Source organism: Monodelphis domestica, chromosome 7 (assembly GCF_027887165.1).
Source record: "Monodelphis domestica isolate mMonDom1 chromosome 7, mMonDom1.pri, whole genome shotgun sequence".
NCBI lineage: Eukaryota > Metazoa > Chordata > Mammalia > Didelphimorphia > Didelphidae > Monodelphis > Monodelphis domestica.
Genome location: NC_077233.1, coordinates 3198850 through 3224265, shown reverse-complemented (window position 1 = coordinate 3224265; position 25416 = coordinate 3198850). Strand labels below are relative to the sequence as shown.

The window sequence follows — 25416 nt, the reverse complement described above, 5'->3', positions numbered from 1 at the left end:
CCAGGAAGGATTGGAACCCACATCTTCCTGATTCCCAAGACTTCGTGGCACCACCAGCGCCTCAGCAATTGTCACACCAAGCTTCCAGCCAAGTTCAAATTATTTTATATTTGGCCAAAAAGCATCTATTGAGTGCCGACCGTTCCAAGGCCTCTGCTAAGGGCTGAGGATGACTCGAGCGTGTCGTCTGGACGCTGCGCACGTGTGGTTTCCCCTAAATGAGGGTGGGGAGCCCCTTCCTTTTCCCTGTGCGGGGGGAGAAAGCTCGGAGCCCCCCCTTGGCCCTCTCACGCGTCACGGCGCCTCGGTTTCTCTACGGGGTAAGCAGAAGAGCCACCGGCTTCTCCCAGGCCCTTCGCCCTGTGCTTCTTGGCTGGACATGAGACAGTTTCCGTGGCCGAGACAGCGGGCAGCTCCTTCCCCGGGCGGCCCCGCTCAGCCCCCTCCCTCAGAGCCCTCGAGGCACCCCCCCCCCCCGTGAGGCTCTCGGCTTCCACGGAGGTCCTGCCTGTGGCGTGTCCATCGCGCCCTGTTCGAGGGGCCTCCCTTCTGGCACCCGCAGCAGGCGGCTCCCCCCCTCCCGGGGCAGCTTCTCTTTAGGTGCCGCCCATCCCCATCCCCGGCTCGCTGCCCCCAAGCCCAGGAAGAAAAGGGGTGACAGTGACAAAGATTCTAGGGGCCGAAAGCGTTCCCAAAGCCAGAAATGGCGAGGCTGCTTCTGCTCCAGGCCGGAGGGGGAGGGGAGGGGAGGGGAGGGGGTTGTAAAAGAAACTCCAGCTGTGGGCAGGGGGGGAGGGTCCACGCAGAATCCATAGCTTTCCCACTTGTTTTGCTTTGTGAGTTGGGACCAGCAGGCCAGGAGGGGGAGTCGTTGGGGAAAGGCCGGACTTGGTGATCAGAAGGCTTGGGGGGGGGGGGCGTCCCCTGGACCTTAAGGCAGATCTTGGGCGGCGGCAGCTTCCCCCTGAGGTGGGCCACACTGATGAAGAAGCAGGTGTCCGGCGGGAGAGGCAGAATGTCAGGGCCGGAGCCGTACGCTAGAGCAGACGCACTAGAGAGGCTAGAGATGGGGGAACCCTGAGAAAGGCACACACCAGGAGGCAGCTCCGTTGTCCCTACTCGGAGACGGCCGAGGACAATCCGGGCATGCCATGCCGTGGAGGCCTCCGGCCAGCCATCTTCAAAGGGGAGGCCAGTCACACGTGGCCTTCAAAGGAGGCCTGTGCCCATCTGATGGGAGGACGATGGGGATTCAGGGACTAAGGGAGGGAGCTCTGCTTAATGGAGGAAGGCAAGCCTCAGAGCCGTGAGCTGCCAGGAACCTGTGTGACGTGACCAGGACTTCAGGCCCCTCGTTTTTACAGAGGAGCAAACTGAGACCCCGACTGGGAGAGCCCCCCAAGGCCAGGGAGGACAGAGCTTGGTCTAGAAGGCCGGGAGAGGGGAAGCTTTCACCCCTCCCCCCCCCCCCAGCAAAGAGCCTCCTGGTACCCGAGGGGAGTTCAGGCAGCCAGCAGCCGGGCTCCTTCTGTCCTTCTCCTCAAGCCCCCGACGACCTCCCTCAAGCCTCCACTCTCTTCCAGGCTGGGCCTCCCCTCAGTCCTCTGAGTCCGGCCCGCTCGGTCGTCCCAATTCACTGCTGACCTTCCCTGAGAAGAAAGCTCAGGAGGAGCCGGACGGGGGGGATGTGGGCGATTCCTGGCCGTCTGCGCGTCGGAGAGGCCAAGCTTGTGTAGCCTCTCGGAGGCCCTCCAGGTGGAGAGCAGGGGGGCTCCCTGCCTGCGTTCTCGTCTCCTCTGCCTGACCGTGACAGGACGGCGGGTGCGCGTGCCAGCCTGCCTCGACATCACATTCTCGCCCTTCCCCAGAAGTTCTGGTGCCCACACTGACCCCCAGCGCTGCCAAGAGGAGGAAGGAGCCGCCCCAGAGCCCTGCCTGCCCAGGGCCCCCCAGCCCAATGGAGGGGGTGCCCTTTCCAGGAAGGGGAGCGAGCGCGCCGAGGCTTCCTGGGGAGCAGCCAGTGCGGATGCCTCGGGGACTGTTCATGCGTGCCAGGCTGCGGCAAGCACGGGACAGGACACCTACGTTAGGAGAGGCTCCGGAGGCGGCTTGTGACGCTTCAGCCGGGCTCTGGATTGGTCTCTCGTCCTCCTCCTCCTCGTCAGACGGTAGAGCAGCAGAGGCTGACCAGAGTGCGGCCACACGGACTCAGGCTCGCAGGTGGTGGGGGCAGAGGGTCAGCGGGGCACAAAGTCTCCGGTGGAATGCCCCAGGGGTCTCTGATTGGCCCGGGCCCTAATCAAGGATGTCGGGACAGGTATCAAGTGTTCCGACGGTATGGATCTGGGAAGGAGGCCTGCCTTCACGGGCACCAGGACCCTTGGTAGACCAGAACATTGGGCCGGATCTAACTGGACACAATTCAAGAGGCAGACGTGTCAAGTCTTGCACTTAGGTCCTGAACACCAGTGCCACCAGTATAAAATGGAGGCGGCGGCATGCATCGATAACATTCGTTCTGAAAAGGATCTGAGGGTCTTAGTGGACTGCTAGCTCGATATGGGTTGGCAGTGTGTACCGTGGGCAACCAAAACATTAGAAATTTAGGCATGGCACAGTGGCAAAATCCTAGAATCAGAGCAGAAGTTTAGGTCTAAGTCCCTGTCTTCCCCTTCCTCATCTATAAAATGGGCATGGTAAACTGGATGACCTGTAAGCTCTGGCGTGCTGGGATCGGTGCTTGGCATTGTTTGTCCTTGGCACTAGCCACCGTGTTCTTTGGGAAATCGGGAGAGAATCTAGACGGCCTTGTTTATGGCTGATGAGGGGGATTTTGAGAGCACTAGATGGGGGGACAGATAACAGAGTCACAAAGAAGCCTGGTGGCAGGCGGAGGGACAGAGGGTGAGACTGAGAAAGGGGAGGCCCGCCAGAAGAGAGGCCAGGGACGATGGGAGACACGGTGTCACGGGAGGAATCCTCGGGGAAACTGAGAGCACGGGCGCCATTGGGTGACTTGCTGCCTTCGTAGCCTTTGGCACCCCTCCTCTGTGGCCTTGGTTTCCTCGTCTGGGACGTGAGGCTTACCAACCCGATCCATGCAGCGACCAGCCTTGAGCTTCTCCCAGAGGCCCGGGAGAACGAAGGCTGCCCTGTCCTGGCAGGGGCGGTGAGCTAGATGCACAGCGTGAGGCGTACCTTTCTGGTCAAAGCCAAGGGGGGAGCTCGATTGCCTTTGACGGCCATGTTTGATCCCGGGTCCCCTTTTTGTTTTCTTTCTGCATGGGGCAGGGTGTGAGGGGCTGGTGGGAGGGACAAAGGACAGAAAAACTGAATTTCCAGCATCTGGTGGGTGGGGAGAATGAACGAGGCCCAGAGAGATGGTGTTATTTGCTCAAGGTCACCCAGCACGGGAGCACAGGGCTAGGTGCCAGACAAGGGGAGATTGAAGTTGGAAGTGCCAGAGTCCCAGATCGTAGGCCTGGAATAACAATTCTGCAGAGAAGAGGCCCGGTGGCCAGGGACCCGCTCCCTCCCCAAAAGGACCTTTCCACTTGGGAAAACACAAGGAAGTTCTTCTTGGCACTCGGCAATCTCTCACCTCCTCCCCCACCAGCCTTGGTTCTGCTCTCTGGGCCCAAATGGACCAAGACCAGTTCCTGCCCGGCCCGAGCCTTCTCTCCAGGCTAAGCACAGCATCTCCTGCACTCGGTGCTCATGTCCACTGTCTCAAGGCCCTTCCTACCTGGGGCTCCCCTCCTGGACATTCTGCAGCTTCTCCATCCCCTTCCTGGAAGGTGGCCCCAAAGCCAAGGAGAGGAGAGGACGGGAGCTCTGGCGCATCCCTGAGGACGTCTGGCTGGGAGCTTGCTTCTTAGAAATCTCTTTGGATGCCTTGGCAGCGTGGGCAGAGCCCAGCTGCCAGATGCCACTGTGTGCTTTCCTGCCTGTTCTTGGCAGTGGAGAAGGCAGCCCAGATGTACCAGCTGTCTGAAAGAACAGAAGATCCTGACTGTTCTCCTGGGGTCCCCGAGCCCATCCATCAGCTGCTGAGTGCTTCAGGGAGATGGCACCAAGGTCCATTGGGTTAGAAAACAATTCTCTAATGGGCCACATTGGGATGCTGCCGGCATTTGTTACGGATTCTTAAAGAAGCCTCCCTTTTCCAGCAAAGCTAGAAGAGATCCCCATTTCTCTTTGGCACCTGACACCCAGCTCTCAGATTTGTTTCCTGGGTGGGGGAGGGCGGCTGGGGCCAGCCCTCCTTCAGCTGGTGAGACCATTTTAAGTTGGTACCCGTAAATGCTGTAGTGAGGTAGAAAAGACCTCTGCAGGGCCCCCAAGGAAATGCAGTTAGCCAGAAGGACTAGGAGGAGGCCTGGTCAGGGACAGGAAGTCATCCTAAACCCTAAAGATGCTCCTGGTTTGTCTAGTCCTGGAGGAGAGAAGTGGGGAGGGTTGGGGAGGGCCACAGTCCTCTGCTTGGGCACAGCTTTGGTCAGATTTGAGCCCACTTCTTTGATTCTGTAGTCAGACCCATGTCCACCGGGCCACCTCCCTCCCTCCCAAGGCTGCTGCTGGGAGGTCCATAGGAAATCGTGGACGTACATTGTTTTGAAAATCTTGCCGTGATATTTAGAAGGTAGTTCTGAGCTTGTCTTTCTCCTCCCCTAATTAGGTAATCGAGGGATTTCTCTACCTGATATCCCCTAATGGGCTATCACCCTCTCCCTTATAAGTGCATGGCTCACGAGAAGCAATGAGCTTATTTAGAGGTCAGGAAAATGGCCAGAATGCCTATCAGAGACCCCCCAAAACACTCTATCAGCAGGGAATTGCCCTCCTCCTCAGGCCCAACTCCCTTCCAGCACTTTTTCATAGCTTGGCCCTCCTGAACATAAAGATAAACATTCTCTTTAATTTCTTTTTTAATTGAAATTTTTATTTAATTAATTTAGGATATTTTTCCATGGTTACCTGATTCATGTTCTTTCCCTCCCCTCCTTCCTCCCTCCACTGGGTTTTACATGTGTCCTTGATCAGAGCCTATTTCCATGTTGTTGATGTTTGCACTGGGGTGATCATTTAGAGTTTACATCCCCAGTCACATCCCCCTCCACCTATGTGATCAAGCCCTTGTTTTTCTTGTGTTTCTGCTCCCACAGTTCTTTTTCTGGATGTGGATACATTGTTTCTCCTAAGTCCTTGATTGTCCTCGGTCATTGCATTGCTGCCAGTAGCAAAGTCAGTTTCATTGGATCCTGCTACAATGTATCAGTCTCTGTTCAATGTTCTCCTGGTTCTGCCCCTTTCACTCTGCATCATCAGTTCATGCAGGTTTTTCCAGTTCACATGGAGTTCCTCCAGTTCATCATTCCTTTCAGCACAATAGTATTCCATCCCCATCAGATACCACAATTTGTTCAGCCATTTCCCAATCGAGGGACACCACCTGATTATCCAGTTTTTTGCCACTATAAAAAGCATAGCTATAAATATTTTGGTACAAGTCTTCTTCCTTATGATCTCTTTGGGGTACAAACCCAGCAGTGCTATGGCTGGATCAAAGGGTGGGCAGGCAGTCATTAAGCACCCTTTGGGCATAGTTCCAAATTGCCACCCAGAATGATTGGATCAATTCACAATAAATATTCTCTTTTCACCCTCATACTAGATTCTCTGGTCCTTCTTTCTGAAAACTTTTGCAGCAAAATAAGACTCTCGGCCCCCCCCCCCCCCCGCCCATGGCCCCATGTCCTGGCTGACTTAAAGAGACATTTTGTTTATCTGAAACTATACGTAAAATGCCATCCACGAACATGGCTTCATCCAGCCTGACTTTGCTGGAGGCAGGCTCTGTCAGACATCAGAGAAAGTAACTTAACGTTCAACCGACCGTCCATCGTCTTCAATTTATTCCCAGAAAGCGTGTCAAGATGATTGCACTCATTTGGCTCTCTTTTTAATTAGAAAGGGAAGATTGTCTCACCATCGATGCCCCTCACTTCCTCCCCTAGTCTGGATCTCAACAGAGGCAAGAAGAGGGATCCCCTACTCCCTTTTCATCACCAACACTCAATTAGTTCAATCAAACTAGCCTGGTTTGATTGTATTTCTCTCATGGAAGCTTTGAGGGGCATTCTGTCTGTCTGCCATAAAAGCTGGGGCTTGTGCACAGGCACACGGACCACGTCGATTATCCTCTTAATAGTCTCACTCGTTGGATTCTTTAGGGTTTTTCCTTCCACTCTGTCACCTTTCCAGCCAGGAAGTCTCTCTCCCTCCCTCCCTCCTTGCTCACTGACCTTCTTGACACTGGCATCTGCGGAGTGTGCCTGGGAGGGACCATCCTGGCTTTCTGCCGTGGTGGCAGCATTTGTTTTTCTGGAGGGCATCCGGCAGTGTTGACCTCTGACTGTCGTCCAAGGAACCACCGACAAATGCAGAAGCTGCCTGTTGTCTTCCCCAAATCTGGGTCACTGCGCCTGGGCTCTGGCCAGGTGGAAAGGAGCCCCCTGGATATGGGCACATCAGTGCTTTCAGTCAGTACCACACAAACAACAGAAATCTCATGAAGGCAATAAAGTGGAAGATGGCGGCTCTGCTCTGCCGCAGACCCCGACAGCGCCTCCTTGGGCTGCGGAGAGCCTCTCCATCCTGGTTCCTTGGCGGTGCCTTGGAGGCTCGCTTCGGCGCTTCGTCATTGGCCATGGCGCAGTGTTGCTCTCACCGTGTGCCGCCGCCTCCTGGTTCTGCTCCCTTCCCAGAAGCCTTTCCAGATGTTCTGAACTCCTCCTGTTTCCCGGGGGATGGACAGCCCTTCGGGTCCCAGTTCTCGGCCACTACCAAAAGCGCCGCCAAAGCTTTGGGTCCGGGTGGGCCCCTTCCCTCTCCCTTTGGGATCTCTCTGGGACACAGAGCCAGCAGAGGCATTGCTGATCCAAGGGTTCGTGGCCCTTTGGGCCTGGTTCCACGTCGTTCTCCGGATCGTCCACCGCTCCACCAGCAGTCCAGGAGGGCCCCAGTTTCCCGGCGTCTCCTCGGACATCTGTCCTTTTTGGTCACGTCAGCCACTCTGGCAGGTGAGAGGTGGAGCCGCGGCCTTGCTCTGCTGTGCCCCTGGGAGGGCGCCCCCAGGATTAGGGGGACGTGTCGCCTCTCTCCGAGAACAGCCTCTTCCTATCAGCTGGGAGGGCTCTGTGTTCTGCTCTGCCTCGGCCTCCGTGGTCGATGGGCGCCACAGAGAAGGCGTGTTGGGAAGCGCGGCGGGCGGCCAATGGAGCCAAGAGCAATGGCGTGCACGGAGGGCGCGCTGGCCACACGCAGCCAGTTAGGACGTGGGAGCAGCGCTTCCTGGCGGGACTGCCGTCTACACGTACAAGACAGCTTTGGTGGGGGGGTCCTGGGGCCACGGTCACAGGACAGCAGGCCAGACGGGAACTTTCAGGGTGATTCTGGCCTAGTCCAGGCTGAACCGGATGGCCTTGGAGGCCCCTCAGAGGATGGCGCTGGGCCCCAGGCCGAGCCCAGTCGGCAACCGCGGACAAGTCCCGGATCCCTCCTCAGCCTCCGTTTACCCATCGGTAACGTGGGGGCAATCACAGGCAGCTGTGGGACTCGGAGGAGATCGTTCCCACCAAGGGCCCCCAGAGCCCACGGCAGCCCCGTCTCTCGTCCTCCGCGGGGACACCCTTCACCAGCCCAGCCTCGAGGCTCACGAGCCGGACTCTCGGTCGATCGTCTGACGAATGGAAGGCTGTCCCGGCTCTCGTAGCCTCGTCCGCTCATAGAGTCTCCAAGACAATCCTCCGAGGCCGGGGAGCGCCTGGCCTCCGCCCTGCCGGCCCCGGTCAGTGACCGCCGGCCACCCACGCTAGCCTCCCCCGTCCTCTGTGCTCGAGGGGCCGGCCCGGATGTTGTCGGGTCCCGCTCCATCGGGGCCCGAGGGCGGCACGTCGTGGATGGCCTGCTTCGTGGCAGGGCCTTGGCGGCCTCCCTGAGCCTCCCCCCAACACCTGGGGGGCCTCAGCCCTTCAGGAGCTTCTGTGGTGGCTAAAAGTGTCATCGAAGGCCCAGACTAGAGAGGAGACGGGCCCATCGCTGGCCAGAGGCGCTCGGCCAGCACCCTTCTAGCCGGGGGAGGGGGGACCCTCCGGCATCCCACACGTGCCCCTGGGAGGCATCAAAGGCCGTCATGAGTGGGATTCGCGTGGAGACCCATAGCCATCGCCCTCCCAGAAAGCTCCCGGAGAGCAGACTTTGGCCTCCCGCCGCTGGCTCAAGTCAATACGGGCGCACTGATTTGGGGCCGGGAGAGCTGGAAGGAGCTGCTGTTAGATGGGGCTTGAGTTTGAATCCTGCCGTAGCCTCACTAGCAGCGTGGCCCCGCCCGGCCCCTTTGCCCCTCTCCAGCTTAGAGGGGGAAGAAGGGCCCCTGGGGGGATGCCTCGGGGCGATGCCCTCCGTCCTGTCCCCAGCCGGCCTCTCTTCCTCTGCTCTGCCAGGCCCAGGCCCTCCTCTGCGCCGGAACCTTTGCCCACTTGGTCCTTTAGCTCCTTCCCCGGCGCTACACACGGGTCTCCCTGGTCACGCGCGGAACGGCCTTCATTTGGCCCTTCTCAGCCGGACTCCTAGGAAAGGCTCTCGGGCTCGTCGCTTCTGCTTTCGGGCCTCCCGTCCGGGAATCGATGCTCGCGTCGGTGCCCAGGCGGAACAGGAGCAAGAGCTACGCAGCTGGGGTTAAGTGACTGGCCCAGGATCACTCCGCTGGGAAGGCTCTCCGCCCCAGGCAGCCTGGCCTCCCGGCTCACCCTGTTACTGTCCGAGGCCATCCGCCGTCCCTTCTTCGGGGGGGGCTGGAGGCTTCCGCCCAGCCAGCGTGCTGGAGCCTGGTGGCACCCCGGCCACACTCGCACCCGCGCGCATTCCTCCCAGCGCTGTCTGGGAGAGGCCCAGAGCTGAGCCTTAGGAAGGGTTCTCGACGCGTTCCGGTCCATGACCCGCCATCAGCCGCCTCCACCCTTTGTCCAGGCTGAGCCACATGCCAGGGGCAGGCGCTCTGTCCGTCTGTCTGTCTGTCCCTCTCCCCCCCCCCCCCCCCCCCCGTCTCAGCACGTGCCGTCTATGACTGTCAGCGAGTCGTCTCTCTTCCCTCATCTATAAGGTGGAGGCAGTGACGCCTCTCCCCGCGCTGGAGCAGGTGCGAGGCCATCAGCCCCCCCTGATGGAGGCCTTCCTCACCCCCTGTGCCCTGCGGGGCGCTGAAAGGAGGCGGCTGGCAGCTTTCCTGCACGGCCTCGTAAAGCCCGCTGAGAGCCCGACACCCTTCAACTGCAGCTCTGGCTGCGGTCCAGGGAAGGGCTCCGAGTGCTGCCCCAAAGGTCGGCCTGAGGCCTGGCGTCTGGGGGATCGTGTCGTGTCCACGGAGCCTTCCCGCCCTCCATGCCAGCACCGAGGGCAGAACCCGTCCGGCCACTTTGCCACCCTAGAGATAGCGCTGCCCTCCCCCACTTGGGGCCCTCCCCCACTCAGAACCCTCCCCCACTCGGGGCCCTCCCCCACTCAGGGCCCTCCCCCACTCAGAACCCTCCCCCACTCGGGGCCCTCCCCCACTCAGGGCCCTCCCCCACTCAGAACCCTCCCCCACTCGGGGCCCTCCCCCACTCGGGACCCTCCCCCACTGGGGCCCTCCCCCACTCAGAACCCTCCCCCACTCGGGGCCCTCCCCCACTCGGGGCCCTCCCCCACTCAGGGCCCTCCCCCACTCGGGACCCTCCCCCACTCAGAACCCTCCCCCACTGGGGCCCTCCCCCACTCAGAACCCTCCCCCACTCGGGGCCCTCCCCCACTCAGGGCCCTCCCCCACTCAGAACCCTCCCCCACTCGGGGCCCTCTCCCACTCGGGACCCTCCCCCACTGGGGCCCTCCCCCACTCAGAACCCTCCCCCACTCGGGGCCCTCCCCCACTCGGGGCCCTCCCCCACTCGGGACCCTCCCCCACTCGGGGCCCTTCCTGGGATGGGCGACAGAGTGGGGCACGGAGCTAAGTTGGAGCCCAGGGTCACCTCCGCGGCCCGGAAGCCTCAGCCGACTCTGCAGCGATGGGGTCCGTGAGCATCCGTGCCCTTGGCGTGTGGGTGACGTGTGCGCACACACCCCGGGGAAGCGGGGAGGAGAGGGCCTCCCACCGTGGCACCCCGAAGTGGGAAGCCGAGCCGGCGGTGGCTGTCGCTCGGTCCCTCCCTGGCGTCCGTGGCACGCCAGGCCCTTCAGGCCTCCGCTTTGTCCCACCGTCCGTCCGCACGGGCTCGTGGCCCCCCGTAATGGGCCCCTCTGCCCCCCAGGTAATGCAGGTGGTGAAGGAGCAGATTATGAGGGCGCTCACGACCAAGCCTAGCTCCCTGGACCAGTTCAAAAGCAAACTGCAGAACCTGAGCTACACGGAAATCCTGAAGATCCGCCAATCGGAGAGGATGAACCAGGAGGACTTCCAGTCTCGGCCGATCTTGTAAGTGGTCCCCCGACCCCCTCCTCCCCTCCCCGGGGGAGGGACTGTCCGGACCCCTTCCATCCCCCGTCTGGGACCCTGCAGAGGCCAGCCCGGGCAGGGAGGGGGGCCTGGGACCGGTCCCTTCCCCTTCCCCCGCCTGGGGGAGAACCCCGACCCCATCTCTCTCTCGGGGTGCCCTGTGAGCGTGGGAGCCGCCTGGGCCCCTCCCCCAGAGGGTCTCTTGCCACCAGACACATGTTCACACACCCGGAAGCAGCCTGGGCCCCCCGGCGTCACTGGACAGAGGGGGAGCCAGCGGGGGGGACGGGCCTGGCTTCACTGGACAGAGGGGGAGCCGGTGGGGGGGGACGGGCCTGGGCCCCCGGCTTCACTGGACAGAGGGGGAGCCAGTGGGGGGGGATGGGCCTGGCTTCACTGGACAGAGGGGGAGCCGGTGGGGGGGGACGGGCCTGGGCCCCCGGCTTCACTGGACAGAGGGGGAGCCAGCGGGGGGGACGGGCCTGGCTTCACTGGACAGAGGGGGAGCCGGTGGGGGGGATGGGCCTGGCTTCACTGGACAGAGGGGGAGCCGGCGGGGGGGGACGGGCCTGGGCCCCCGGCTTCACGGGACAGAGGGGGAGCCAGTGGGGGGGGATGGGCCTGGCTTCACTGGACAGAGGGGGAACTGGCGGGGGGGGGACGGGCCTGGGCCCCCGGCTTCACTGGACAGAGGGGGAGCCAGTGGGGGGGGATGGGCCTGGCTTCACTGGACAGAGGGGGAGCCAGTGGGGGGGGGATGGGCCTGGGCCCCCGGCTTCACTGGACAGAGGGGGAGCCGGCGGGGGGGGGGGGCTGGGCCCCCGGCTTCACTGGACAGAGGGGGAGCCAGTGGTGGGGGATGGGCCTGGCTTCACTGAACAGAGGGGGAGCCAGTGGGGGGGACGGGCCTGGGCCCCCGGCTTCACTGGACAGAGGGGGAGCCGGCGGGGGGGGGGGCTGGGCCCCCGGCTTCACTGGACAGAGGGGGAGCCGGCGGGGGTGGGGACAGGCCTGGGACCCCGGCTTCACTGGACAGAGGGGGAGGACGGAGGCCTCAGAGCTCCCGGGACGTGCCCACAATGACCAGACCCGGTCCTCGGGTCCTCAGGGCTCCTCTCCGGTGCCTCGCGGATCTGAGACGCAGGCTAAACGGCGTCTCGGCTCCCTGCGCGCAATACCCACGGGGTCAGTAAATTAGAGCCGGGGGGCCTGAGAGACTGTCCAGCCTGCAGATGAGGAGACTGAGGCACAGCAGGGCCTCACACAAGAAGGAAATGGAAGAGTGGATTTGAACTCAGGTCCTGACTCCAGAGTCGGTGATCTCACCTGTCTATGTGTGTACAGATCAGTGAATTCAAGATGTTATCATCCTGCCGAGTCTGGAACGGGAAGACCCAAGTTCAAATCCCACCTCAGATGAATGGCCCTGGGCACGTCACGCTCCCTCTGCCTGTCTCCGTTTGCTCCACTGGAAAATGGGGGTACTAGAAGCCGCCTCCCAAGGCTGTATTCATCCAGCCTTTACCACGGTGGCTAGCGCACAGTAGGTCTATTTAAGTGCCGCTATCGCCGTCATTACCCTTTAGCTAGTGCCGAAAACCGAAAGCCGGGACGAAAGGATCGTGCCTGAGCCTGAACCAAGCGGCCGCCCGATGGCCGTGCACTGACCCGGGGTGACAAGCAGGAAGACCGGGGGACGGATCTGAGTTTGAGGGTGCAGCTGTGGCCAAGGGACCCCCAGGCGCTGCTCCCCTGCAGACCCCTGAGCGACGGCGCCTCCTCCTCCAAGTCAGCCATTCGGTGAATCGACATCTATGAAGCGCCTGCCGTGTGCCAGGCTGTGCCAGGGCAGGGAGCAGAGGGCGCTCCTGCTCTTCCTCCTCGTGGACTCCTCCTCCGGGCAGCACCGTCAGCTCTCTCGCCTTGGGGAGGACGTGCAGCATTCTGGGAGCAGGAAGAAGCCCCTAAAAACAGCACGTCTGCCTTGTGGACGGCAGAAGGGAGGCAGCCGGGCCAGAACAGAAGCCCCTTCAGACCAGGCAGTCTCTCTGGGGCACCCCAAGTGTCTGCAGGGCCCCGGCACGGGGTGCTTTTTCCACGAGGGGGCACCGAATCGGCCTCCTCGGCCCAGCCTTACTTTACCCAATCCACAAGCTCAGATTCACCTGGGCCGCAGCAGGGTCTTCTGGGAAAGCGGCTCCTTGTTCTGAGCCCGGCTGGAGAGCGCGGCGCAGCCTGGAACCTGGTGGGGGCCTGCGCTTGGGCGAGCCTCCTGGCGAACAAGCGGCGCAGGAGACGCTGCAGCCTGTGCAAAAGAGAAGCGCAGCCTTTCCGGGCCTCGTCCCCGGGCCTCGGGGCGTCGTCTGCCGGACGAGGGAGGGCGCCGGGCGCGCTGTCGAAGAGGGCTCGGGCTGGGCGGCAGCTCCACGGTCTTTCCCACCCGGAAGAAGGAAGGCAGTGCGGACATCCCGCCCTCCTGGGAAGGGACCTTCCTGCCCAGCTCAAGTCTTCGTCCAGCCCGCAGAGGGAGATCCTACGTGGCCCGATCCCTGAGCAGAGCGACCGGGAGGGAGGCCGGGGAGCTCCACCGTCGGCTCTTTCCTTCCCTGCCCCGGCAGGCGCCTCTCCAGGGGCGGCCGGGAGCCGGAGCTGCCCGCACAGGCGTCTCTCCAGGGGCGGCCGGGAGCCGGAGCTGCCCGCACAGGCGTCCAGGAGCCGGAGCTGCCTGGGAGCCGGAGCTGCCCGCACAGGCGTCCAGGAGCCGGAGCTGCCTGGGAGCCGGAGCTGCCCGCACAGGCGTCCAGGAGCCGGAGCTGCCCGCACAGGCGTCTCTCCAGGGGCGGCCGGGAGCCGGAGCTGCCCGCACAGGCATCCAGGAGCCGGAGCTGCCCGCACAGGCGCCTCTCCAGGGGCGGCCGGGAGCTGGAGCTGCCCGCACAGGCGTCCAGGAGCCGGAGCTGCCCGCACAGGCGTCTCTCCAGGGGCGGCCGGGAGCCGGAGCTGCCCGCACAGGCGTCTCTCCAGGGGCGGCCGGGAGCTGGAGCTGCCCGCACAGGCGTCCAGGAGCCGGAGCTGCCCGCACAGGCGTCTCTCCAGGGGCGGCCGGGAGCCGGAGCTGCCCGCACAGGCGTCTCTCCAGGGGCGGCCGGGAGCCGGAGCTGCCCGCACAGGCGTCCAGGAGCCGGAGCTGCCCGCACAGGCGTCTCTCCAGGGGCGGCCGGGAGCTGGAGCTGCCCGCACAGGCGTCCAGGAGCCGGAGCTGCCCGCACAGGCGTCTCTCCAGGGGCGGCCGGGAGCCGGAGCTGCCCGCACAGGCGTCTCTCCAGGGGCGGCCGGGAGCTGGAGCTGCCCGCACAGGCGTCCAGGAGCCGGAGCTGCCCGCACAGGCGTCTCTCCAGGGGCGGCCGGGAGCCGGAGCTGCCCGCACAGGCGTCCAGGAGCCGGAGCTGCCCGCACAGGCGTCTCTCCAGGGGCGGCCGGGAGCCGGAGCTGCCCGCACAGGCGTCTCTCCAGGGGCGGCCGGGAGCCGGAGCTGCCCGCACAGGCGTCCCCTCCATGAGCTCGGCGTGTGCTGCCCCCTGAAGGCGCCTCTGCACTCCCACAAAGTCCCGTAGTCTGGACGTGCCGGCCGTCGTCGGAGTGGACCGAGAGCAGCGAGTGGCGGAGCCGGGGCTGCTGGCAGGCCACTCCCTCGTGTCTGCTCGAGTTCCCTCCTCCGTGAAGAGAGGGGCACCTTTTCACCCCGATTCCTGCGTGCGATCTCGCGTTGTACCTTCTGGAGCACCCAGAGGAGGAAATGGCTTCAAAGAAGCCCCTAGGCGTCCCAAAAGTCTGAGGGCAATTTGAAGCTATTTGGGCGCACCGTTGGGGAAGGGCGGGTGTTGGGGTGCGTTATTGGAGGAGGGGGGGCCAGAGGGGCTGCTTTCCGGGGAACTTTTGGAAAGGGAAATGACCAGAAGTTGTAGGTGTTTAAGAAATGGGAGCTTCATTGGGGTCTGCGCTTGGCCAACCGGACGGTCCTGCCAGCCCGGTGCGGTGCCCCGCGAGGGACAGTTTGTAGGCTTTGTCTTAAGCAGCTCATCCGAATCAGCTGCCAGGATGACACGTCCGACTCGGCTTGGCTCGGACCCGGGAGCTTGGGGGGGGGGGAGGCTATTTGGTCGAGACTTGATTAGTGCTTAAGCCAAGTGTGCCGGGCACCACACTGGCGGGGGCTCGCGCCCTGTGCTTGGGAGAGACCGAGAAGCCAGCCGCCTGGGAGGGGAGGGCCGCGGGAAGGGGCTGGTTCCATTCGGTTTGTGTTTTCTGTTGACTTTTACCAGAGAACTGAAGGAGAAGATCCAGCCGGAAATCCTGGAGCTGATCAAACAACAGCGACTGAATCGCCTTGTCGAGGGCACCTGCTTCAGGAAACTCAACAGCCGGAGGAGACAAGGTACCTCTGGGGCAGCGCCTGGGCTCTGAACAGACAAGTAAGCGGTGCCGAGGAGAGTGGGCGAGAGCCGAAGCCCGGCCCGAGTTCACATTCCAACTATTTGGATCGGGTCAGGCAGGGGAGGGCCTGGGCTGGTGCGGACGGGCCCAGAGAGGGGGAGCCCTTCGCGGCCTCCAGAAGCCGGGCGCCATCGCAGAAGCGGCTCCTCCCGGAAGGTGAATGAGGTGCGCAGCTGCCCCGCCGCCCCCTCCCCCAGGAGAGCCCCTCCCATGGGGTGACGGCCTCGCGTCGGCCATTCGGGGTCCCGTTGGGAAGCCTCACCTTGTCGCCTGCTGTCTTCCCGCAGACAAGTTCTGGTACTGCCGGCTGTCGCCCAACCACAAGGTGCTGCACTACGGAGACTTGGAGGAGAGCCCGCAGGGGGAGGTGCCCCACGACTCCCTGCAGGACAAGCGTAAGGCGCCGCCCCGCCCCCGCCCCCATGGCTGCCCTCGAGGCCTCTCATAGACTGTCTTGCTGAGGAATAGACTTGGGGTCAGTGACCCCAGCAAGACGGTCTATGACAAGCCCAAAGATCCCAGCTTGGGGGACCAAAATCCACTATTTGATAAAAACTGCTGGGAAAGTTGAAGGCAGGGTGGGAGAGATTAGATTTCACAGCCTACACCGAGGTAAGCGCAGAATGGGTGAGTGACCTGAACATAAAGAAGGAAACTACAAGTTAATTAGGTGAGCGTAGAATAGTCTACCCATCAGACCTTTGGGAAGGGAAAGACTTTAAAGACAAGCCCGAGCTAGAAAGAGCCACAAAATGTAAAATAAGCCATTTTGACTACATCAAATTAAAAAGGTTTTGTACAAACAAAAACAATGTAACCAAAACAAGAAGGGAAGCAACAAACTGGGAAACAATCTTCATAACAAAAACCTCTGACAAAGGTTTAATTACTCAAATTTACAAAGATGCAGCAGGCTGGGGGAGGGGCATGCGCAGAACCCCAACCACCAGGGGAGGGTCCCAGACTGGAGGGGTCAGAGAGAAGGGGGAACCCCAGGAGAGGTGGCGTGGCGTGGGGGAGGGACGGCGAGAGGCCCCTCCGTCAGGCCTGGGTCACCTTGGGTGGAGCTCCAGCCCCCCCCCCAGCTGGCCGCCCTGGCGGGGCTCCCCCTCTCACACACACCCCCCAGCTGGCCGCCCTGGCAGGGCGCCCCCTCTCACACCCAACCCCTTTCCCCTCCTGGTCTGGGCTTCTGTCTGGGGGAGTTGCTGCAGCCAAAGGTCTGGCCGAGACCATCAGGCTGCCAGCTCAGAGCCTCCGAGAGCAGCGGAGAGAAGAGGGGCCCGGCTGGAGCTCCCTCTGGGGCCCCGGGGGGCCGCTCTGCCCCTTCTCTGGCTCCCCTCGCCCTGGGCTCCTGGGGGGGTTCTGGCACGGACACCAGCGCGGGCTCTGACCGGCATGTTCTGTGCCTTGCAGTGCCCGTGGCGGACATCAAGGCTGTGGTGACGGGCAAGGACTGCCCGCACATGAAGGAGAAGGGCGCCCTCAAGCAGAACAAGGTACCCGAGGGGGTGGCAGCCGCCAATTGCAGCTCCTCGGGGCCTCCCAAAGGCTCATGAGAAGAGCTTGTTGGAGAGGCCGCCAGAGGCCCCCCCACCCCGCCCTGCACAATCGGGCAGGCCACGCTGGGTGGGGCTCTCCCCCCCATGTCCTGTGGGCTCAGGTTGAGTTCTGACGCCCAGGGGTGCTGGCTGTCCCCTTCCCCCCCCCCCCCCCCCCGTGCCCTCTGGGCTGCCCACAGCTTCCAGGCTTGGCGGGTTCGAGGCCAGAACCGATCCCACCCCTGGAAGAACATTCAGCCCCAGCACTGGGAGCCTGGGACAGGCCTCCCCTTCCCTGGCACTGGTTACTGCTGCCAGCCCTGCCACCCTCCCCACTCGCCCATGGATGGCTGAGGGGAAGCTCCTTGAGGGCAGACACGGCCTTGTTTTGGTCTCTGAGCCCAGGCCGGGAGGACACGTTCTCTGGCTCCTTCCCTCCCTCCCTCCCCCGGAAGGCAGGTCATAAGAGACAACATGGAGGAGGCACGGTTCCATAAGAGTTGTTTGGAAAAGGATCTGGTCCTTTTAGTGGACCACAAGCTCAGTGGGAGTCAGAGGCCAGGCTGACGCCCCCTCCCGCCTCTCCTTGCAGGAGGTCCTGGAGCTCGCCTTCTCCATCCTGTATGACTCCAACTGCCAGCTGAACTTCATTGCTCCCGATAAGCACGAGGTAAGGTGGACCTTCAGGGGAGTCTGGCAGGGGAGGGGCGGCCACCCTGGTCTGCACCCCCCCCCCAGAGGCAGAGCTGAGTGCTGATCCCTCACCCCAGGCACAGGGGCAGCCCTTTAGGGTCTGACCCCGGAAAGAGTTTACAGATGAGGAAACTGAGGCCAGAGGCCTAAGTGACTGCCCCAGGACCACACAGCTAGGCGCAATCTGAGGCTGGCTTGGATGTCCTCGTCTGGGGGTCTGCCTTGCTTGTGTGCCCGATTGTCAGCCTGGCACCGCAGAATGGGGGCACCGTGGCTTTGTGACCCTTGCCCGCTATGACCCTCCCCCCCCCCCAGGCTGTCCTGGGGCAGGCCAGATTCAGTCACTTCCCTTCAGGTGGATTCAGAGCATGAGTAGCTCCCTCCCCCTCCCCTCCCCCCCCCCCAGGGGCAGGTTGCCCTCCCCCTTGCCTCTTCCACTCTCTATTTAGAACTTCTTCTCCAGTTGCCCAAATTAAACTGCTTCGCCCCTTTGCAAGCCGCGGATTTGCCAAAAGTCAAACCGCGGAGGCACAAAGAAGTTCCGGCTCCACACGATGATTGGCTTAAAACACGCCGGGGAGTGGCGCTCCGCCAAGGCCCTGCTCCCTCGACATCCCGGAGTAGGTGCTGCCTAGTCGGGGACCCTGGGTGGGCCTGGTGCCCCCCACCCCCGCCTTTGGCCCGGCCCAGCCTCCCGGGATCCCGGAGAGGGCCCGCGTGCTGGGAGGGATGGAGACCGGAGCGGCCCTGCCTCCGCTTCCCATCCTGGCCCTGACGAAGCCTCTCCCCCTCCCCCTCCCCTCTCCGCAGTACTGCATCTGGACGGACGGGCTCAACGCCCTGCTGGGCAAGGACATGCTGAGCGACCTCACGCGCAACGACCTGGACACGCTGCTCAGCATGGAGATCAAGCTGCGGCTGCTCGACCTGGAGAACATCCAGATCCCCGACGCGCCGCCGCCCATCCCCAAGGAGCCCAGCAACTACGACTTCGTCTATGACTGTAACTGAGGCGGCGCGGCCCCGCCCCCGCCAGAGACTGCGATGCTGCCCGCTGCCTGCTTACCTTCTCACTGCTGCAGCCTGAGGGGGCCCGGGAGGGGGGAGGGGGAGGGGCAACCACCCCGGGCCGGGGTCTGGGCGGAGCCACGAGCCTTCCCTGCCTGCCCTCCCCAAGGAGGACCTTCAGCCACCCTGATCTCCCGAAGGACAACCGTGCTGGATTCCTGGCCCGCGCCCAGCTCTCCGCCCTCCCTCCCCGCTGCCCACTGCCCGCGCCCTGGTTCTGGGCTCTCCCTTCCCCGACTTACGCCCTCTAGTCTATTAACTCAAAGCACAAGTCATGCAGCCCTGAGTTGGGTCTCTTTCCCCTCTCTCAGCCCCTTTCCCTCCCCCTCTCTCTTTCCCCTCCCTCTCTCTCCCTTCCTCCCTCCTCCTCCCCCCTCTCTCTTCCTCCCTCCTCTTCCCCTTTGCCTCCCCCCTCTCTCTTCCTCCCCCTTTCTTTCCCCTCCCTCTCTCTCCCTTCCTCCCTCCTCCTCCCCCCTCTCTCTTCCTCCCTCCTCTTCCCCTTTGCCTCCCCCCTCTCTCTTCCTCCCCCTCTCTCTTTCCCCTCCCTCTCTCTCCCTTCCTCTCTCCTCCTCCCCCCTCTCTCTTCCAGCCCTTTTTGCCTTCTCTGCCTGGCTTTCTGCCTCTTCCTTCTCTCCAGGTCCATCCAGTCTCTTTCTCTGTGTCTGCGCGTCCGTGTGTCCGTGGTTCCTTCTCACTGTGCTTCCGTCCCTTCTCTTTGTGTCCCTCTCCTACAACCCCTCCCCCAGGCCTCCCGCCCCTCTGGGCCTCGGTCCTGGTCCCGAGTGTCTGCCCCCCGGAGGGTTCCTGTTTTCATTTTGTACAAAAGAGTCTAACATTTTTGCCAAACAGATCTATATTTAATGAAGAGAAGCCCTCCGGGAGGGGGGGGAGGGAGGGAGCACGCGTGCGTCCTTTTGGCCGGTGGCTTTTTTAATTCTCCGCATTCCCGACAAGGCCTGAGAATAACACCCCTCTCCCATTTGCTGTGTAATAAAATCAGAGTTGTGATGAGCTGGGAGCCGGCATTGTCCTTAGAGCCGCCGGACCTCAGGGCCAGGCCTGCGTTAGGAGAGGAAAAGGGCTCTCCCGGCCCCCAAAGCCAGGCTTAGGGCCCTCTGCCAATCCAGAGAGCAGAGGAGCTCCCTGCGGTCAGACGGTAAAGAGTGCCACATAGATGGGCCGGGGACAAAGCTTGGCCCCCGTGTATTGGTGTTTGGGTGACTGAACTTTGTCACTGATACTCCTGGGGGCAGAGGAGAGCATCTCCCACCCAGGGACACCTCAGCTTCTCCCTCACAGGTCCAGACAGAGTCTCCCGGGCAATCTGGGCCTAAATCCTCTCAGCATTTCATTCCCACTAAATCATGGGCCTGGAAACAACTCCGTGTCTACCTAGGAGGCTGTGGACGGAATTGGGCTGGTCTCCCAAAAAAGGCTTTGAGCCAGCAAGCTAGAAGCTGAAGACTCGCATTGTAGTCCAAACAATCATTTTAAAACACCGATTATATGAGTTCCAGCACCAGAAATGCAAACATTCATTGAGGAGGTGTTTCCTCATGAAGCCTAGAAAGGAAGACGAGGGGGCTCGTAGCTATATTGGAGAAAAGAAGAGAATCAAAGAACTTCTCTCAGAACGAGTAGAATGGATGACAACTGTTTGGCATCCAATTGGGATGCTAGTGATTTTTTTCTACTGAGGAGAGTCATCTTGTCCTGAAAAGGACAGGATACATCAGAGGAAGAGAGGATCAAAATCCCAGAGAAGTGAGGTGATGCCCAGAGGGCCCCCGGCAGCCCTTGACGGATTGAGAAGACCATTGAGCATGGCAGGGTGCCACAGAGCAGGAGGAGGGCAAAGCTTGGGGCCTGAATTTCCAAAAAAGGATAAGACAATTCTGGAAAGTACAGGCCAGCAAGTGTGATTTTTCCCAAGGATGATTCTAGGACGTCTCGTTGAAGGGATGTTTGCTGGACATCGAATTGGCAGAAGGATCGACATCAAGCCAGCCAAGCTGAATGAAGTCTGGGTGCTGCCCAGCTAACCTCCCAGCTGTTCAATTTCTTCGGGGAGTGCTGGAGCTATTGCTTGCCTGGATCTTAGCAGAGCATTTGGCAGAGCACCAGATACTCTCATTGTAGAGAGGTTGGAGAGCTCCCAGCTGACCCACAGGGCCGCCGGGTGGGTGGGTGGGTGGGTTTGGGGCTAAAGGATTGACTAGACTTGAGAGACTGGCCTTCTGGATTGAGAGCACCTTGGCAGGAAGCCTCCCAAGGAGAGACCCGACCCAGGCCAAGCATCTTCCCTCTCAAGCCCAGAGCTTCCAGTTTGGGGGCGTTTGTACCCCTTTAAATGGCATAAAGGAGGAGGAGAATGAGTGTGCTGGATTCCTCGGTGTTGAGGTCCCAAAGGACAAGATGAAAGATAATAGGAAGAAATGGAAAGGCCGAGATTTGGGCCCAGGAAGCAGCCAACGTTGCCAGTCCAAGAAGGCTGCCAACATGGCAAGATGATAATTTATTAGAGAGATGGGGAGCCATAGCAACCCTCCTTGCCTTCACAGAATCAGGTTTCTAAATGCCTAAAATAAAATCCCCTGGTGTGCACGGGAAGCCGGCTAAACTGAAACATAATTATCAAGACTGGATTTAACTCGAATTGGCGCCCCCCTGAAATCGACCCAGGTACTCCTTGGAGGTCCAGGGATCCCAGGGGAAGAACGCCTTCCAGAAGGGGCCCCTCGCTGAGCCTTAGAAGCTACACATTCTGAGAGGTGGAGGTAAGGATGGGAGCTCATTCTAGGAATGGAGAGAAAAGATGGGGAGGATCTGGAACTGGAGAATGGGCAGAGGGAGCAGAATTGGAATGGAGGGCTGGGTAGGGAGAGGCAGGACTTGGTGATTTCAGTACAATCAGGAGATTCTGCCAAGAATTGGACCCATCATGAGCCTGGAAGATCTGTCAGAAGAACTTGGTTTCCTTAGACTGTCATGGTGGATCATTTGTATGTCAGAGCTCTGCCCATCAACCTTCCCTCTTGAAGGTCCCACTCAAACAAATTCTACTTAAAAACGTTTTTTCTAACGCTTACTTTCTGTTTTAGTACCAGTTCTAAGAAGAGCGCCAAGGTTTAGGCAAGCAGGGCTAAGTGACTTGCTCAGGGTCACACAGCTAGGAAATGTCTGAGCCTCATTTGAACTCAGGTTCTCCCAACTCCAGGCCTGACACTCTCTCCTTTGTGCTACCTAGCTGCCTCTCAAACTGCTTTTAAACCTCATTATCATCCACCTTGGTTGTGTCTACTTTGGCTGTTTTTCCAATGGGCAGCCATGTTTTCCAGGCTGTCGGTGTCACACCAAAACACCGTCTCCTCCCCTTTTGCCCCTATCCCTAGCACCATCTGGACAGTCAAGGCCTGGCTCAAAGAGAGCCTCACAGGCCTGGAGGCAGAAGTGGACCTTCCTTCCCTTCTCTGTAGATGTCCCCGTGACTCTGAGGCTGGATGCTCAGGGCTCCTGGGGAAGGGAGAAAAGGGTCCGAATAATAACAGGGACCGAGGAGGAAGACAAGTGGGCTAGACTCTGGAGCCTCAGCCTGCCCCTTCCAGGGTGAATACCATTCAGAGTGCCCACCTGCAGCCAGCCTCTGTGGGAAGGACCAAGCTGGACCACAGACCTGGCCTCCTGCCACCAGGTGCCTCTGAGCCCCAAATATAAGGCTCACCTTGAGCTCTCGGGCTCCTGAGCCAAGATCTGACACCCAATAATGGAGGAGCAGAAGGGCATTTGTCCTGGGAGTGCCAGGACCCAGCCCCCTCCCCACACAGTCCCATGCCTAGGATCACCCATCAGTCAGCAAGTCATTGACATTTATTAAGCGCCCACTATGTGCCAGGCATTGTGCTAAGCATGTGCACGGCAGCTATTACATGCACACATGCTCAAGAAAGGGCAGGTGATGGATTTCTCGGGTCAGAGCCAGCTCGTGTCCTTCCTCCCCACAATTCCTCCATCTGGCTCCCAGCAGAATCATTGTTCATAAAGGCTGAACCCTTGCATTGGTTCTGAGCCTACTGTCCAAATGGGTTCATTTGCTCCTCCATCAGCCCTCAATATTGGTAAATAGAGCCTCGTCGCCCTCCTTCACCTGGAGCTGAGCCCATCTGCAAGTGAGTGGGACAACAGGCTGTCCAGGTCACCTCTCTCTCTCTCTCTCTCTCTCTCTCTCTCTCTCTTCTCTCTCTCTCTCTCTCTCTCTCTCTCTCTCTCTCTGTCTCTCTCCTGTCTCTCTCTCTCTCTCTGTCTCTCTGTCTCTCTCTCTCTCTCTCTCTCTCTCTCTCTCTCTCTCTCTCACTCTCTCTCTCGTCTCTCTCTCTCTCTCTCAGGTGAGGCCCCATTAATGTCCATGGGGATACTGGGAGAGCCTGGCAGGATGGCCACACAAACTCCATTGAACACTCACTGGGAAGCTCATACTGGGCCTGCAGAGTTCTGTCTCTCTCCAGAGCCCTGGGGAGCTCATTTAGAAAGGGCGAGAGGCCCCCTCTCACTAGCCATCCCATTCAGTGAATCCGGTTCTCCTTTTAAGCCAGGGGGCCTGTTCCCTCTTCCCCAGGAGGGACTGGCTGCCAACACTGCCCTTCCAGTTATGTGATGCCATAGTCTGCCCTTTCGCTCAGAGGAACTGGCAAGGCTTTCTAATAAACCAAGAATCAGATGATAGTCTAGCAAGAAACTGAGACAGAAACTTAAGACAGGCAAGCCATCACCAGACCTACAGGTCATGAAAATAATGGTGGGAAGCTAGCTGGCACAAAGGCCAAGAGTAGGTACCACCTCTAGACACCCCACCCGTCCCCATGACTTTTTAAAAAGTTTATTCAGTTAATTAATTAATTTAGAATATTCTTCCATGGTTCCATGATTTATGTTCTTTCCCTCCCCTCCCCCACCTCCCTCTTATAGCTGACATGCAATTCCACTGGGTTTTACATGTGTCATTGATCAAGACCTATTTCCATAGTATTCATATTTGCATTAAGGTGACAGCTTAGAGCCTACATCCCCAATCATATTCCCATGGAAATGTGATCAAGCAGTTGTTTTTCTCCTGTGTTTCTACTCCCACAGTTCTTTCTCTGGATGTGGATACATTCTTTCTCATAAGTTCTCTGGATTGTCCTGCAAGTAGAGAAGTCAAGTTAGTTACATTCAATTGTGCTACAATGTATCTGTCTCTGGATGCAATGTGCTCCTGGTTCTGCTCCTTTCACTCTGCATCACTTCCTGGAGGTCGTTCCAGTTCACATGGAATCCCTCCAGTTCATCATTCCTTTGAGCACAATAGTATTCCATCACTAACATATGCCACAATTTGTTCAGCCATTCCCCAATTGAAGGGCATCCCCTCATTTTCCAATTTTTGGCCACCACAAAGAGCACAACTATAAATATTCTTGTACAAGTCTTTTTCCTTATTATCTCTTTGGGGTACAAACCCAGCAGTGCTATAGCTGGGTCAAAGGGCAGACAGTCTTTTATCACACTTTGGGCATAGTTCCAAATTGCCCTCCAGAATGGTTGGATCAATTCACAACTCCACCAGCAGTGCATTAATGTCCAACTTTGCCACATCCCCTCCAGCATTCATTGCTTTCCTTTGCTGTCATGTTAGCCAGTCTGCTGGGTGTGAGGTGATACCTCTGAGTTGTTTGGATTTGCATCTCTCTGATTATCAGATTTAGAACATTTTTTTCATGTGCTGATTAGTAGTTTTGATTTCTTTGACTGAAAATTGCCTATCCATGCCCCTTGCCTATTTGGGAATGGCTTGATTTCTTGTACAATTGATTTAGCCCATGACTTTCTTGCCTTTGTTTCCAAACACTGAGCCATCTCTAGGCTGATGCCAGATTCAGGGGCATTTTCCTGACTAAGGCTGGAAGGGAAGGTGGCTTCCTGGCTTATCTTTTGCTGGGGAAGGCAATCAAATAGCCATGTCCTCAGGGACTGGGGCCCAGGCCTCTTGTTAGAGGCAGCAAGCATAAGTGGGCAGCCTAGATGTCCACCTCCAAGAATGCCTGGACTCCTGCAGGCTCCCCTGGAAGTATCATTCAGCACAGGAAGTCAGCCCTCCAGGCATCTCCATCATTCTTCCCCCCAGTGCCCTTTGGTGATTTCCATGAGGCCCAAACAGAGGAGACCAAAAGAGCCATCAGGACCACCCACCTGTAAAGAGACAGCAGGAGGACTCCCCCAGCTGCAAATGGCAGGGACATTCAAGGGCTCGCTTGTTGGTCTGCTGCTGAAAAACTTTCATATGCCATTAGGTTTATGAAGATATCTGAACACTTGGTTTTGTTGGCCAATGTTCAAATCAATCAATAATTCAAAAAAGAGAATGCAGTACTCTAGGAAGAGCACTGGATTCGAATCCTGCATCTTTCCTACCTGGGTCACCCTCAGCAATTCGCTCCACAGCCCTGCACCCCTGTTTCCTCAGCTACATGAAGAGCAGCTTGCCCTTGATGGCCTTTGTCTTCGAGTTCTTTTCAGCTCTAGACCCAGGATCAGATCCCGTGCCCCTATCAATCACAAAGGAAAGCACTTGGCAAATGGATATAAACCTAGCAGGGAGCTCAGGGCCCTCAAAAAGCCAGACCCCCCTGGAGAATTCAGTGGCTCTCTGATCTTCTCATTGGGAAGGTCTCTTCCCAGAGGCAGATTGCAGCCCATGCCCACTCCTCCATTCTGACTCTAGCTCACAGCCTCCCATAAATCCACCCCTGGGGGCTCACCCAACACAGGGGGCCTGCCTTCACCTTTTTTGGCAATGCACGGGTGCTGGATGAGTGCCTGGACTCTTCATCGGTGATCTCTTGTTCTCATTAATGACAGGCTTGTTCCTGTCATTCATCTTTGTGACTTTACCCGAGGGCTGGAAGAACTATTCAGGATTAACCCCAGACACTGTCTATTGTGAATAGGATTGTGGAGCTGGAAGGGACCAACCTAAACCCTCATCGTACAGATGAGGAAACTGAGATTCAGGGAGATTGATCAACCAGTAAGTAATAAGCACCTACTATGTGCCAG

The 25416-nt window shown here is 59.6% G+C and overlaps 1 protein-coding gene across 1 annotated transcript in view; it reads left to right on the top strand.

Moving 5' to 3' along the window:
• ELMO1 (engulfment and cell motility 1) overlaps window positions 1–19342 on the top strand; it is a 249632-nt gene extending 230290 nt beyond the window's left edge. The window contains 6 exon segments of the mRNA XM_056804107.1: window positions 10344–10507; window positions 14851–14963; window positions 15310–15417; window positions 16439–16521; window positions 17156–17233; window positions 18067–19342. Of these exon segments, the coding sequence (XP_056660085.1) occupies window positions 10344–10507; window positions 14851–14963; window positions 15310–15417; window positions 16439–16521; window positions 17156–17233; window positions 18067–18267 (747 nt within the window). The 3' untranslated portion in view covers window positions 18268–19342.
• The last annotated feature ends 6074 nt before the right edge of the window (window positions 19343–25416 follow it).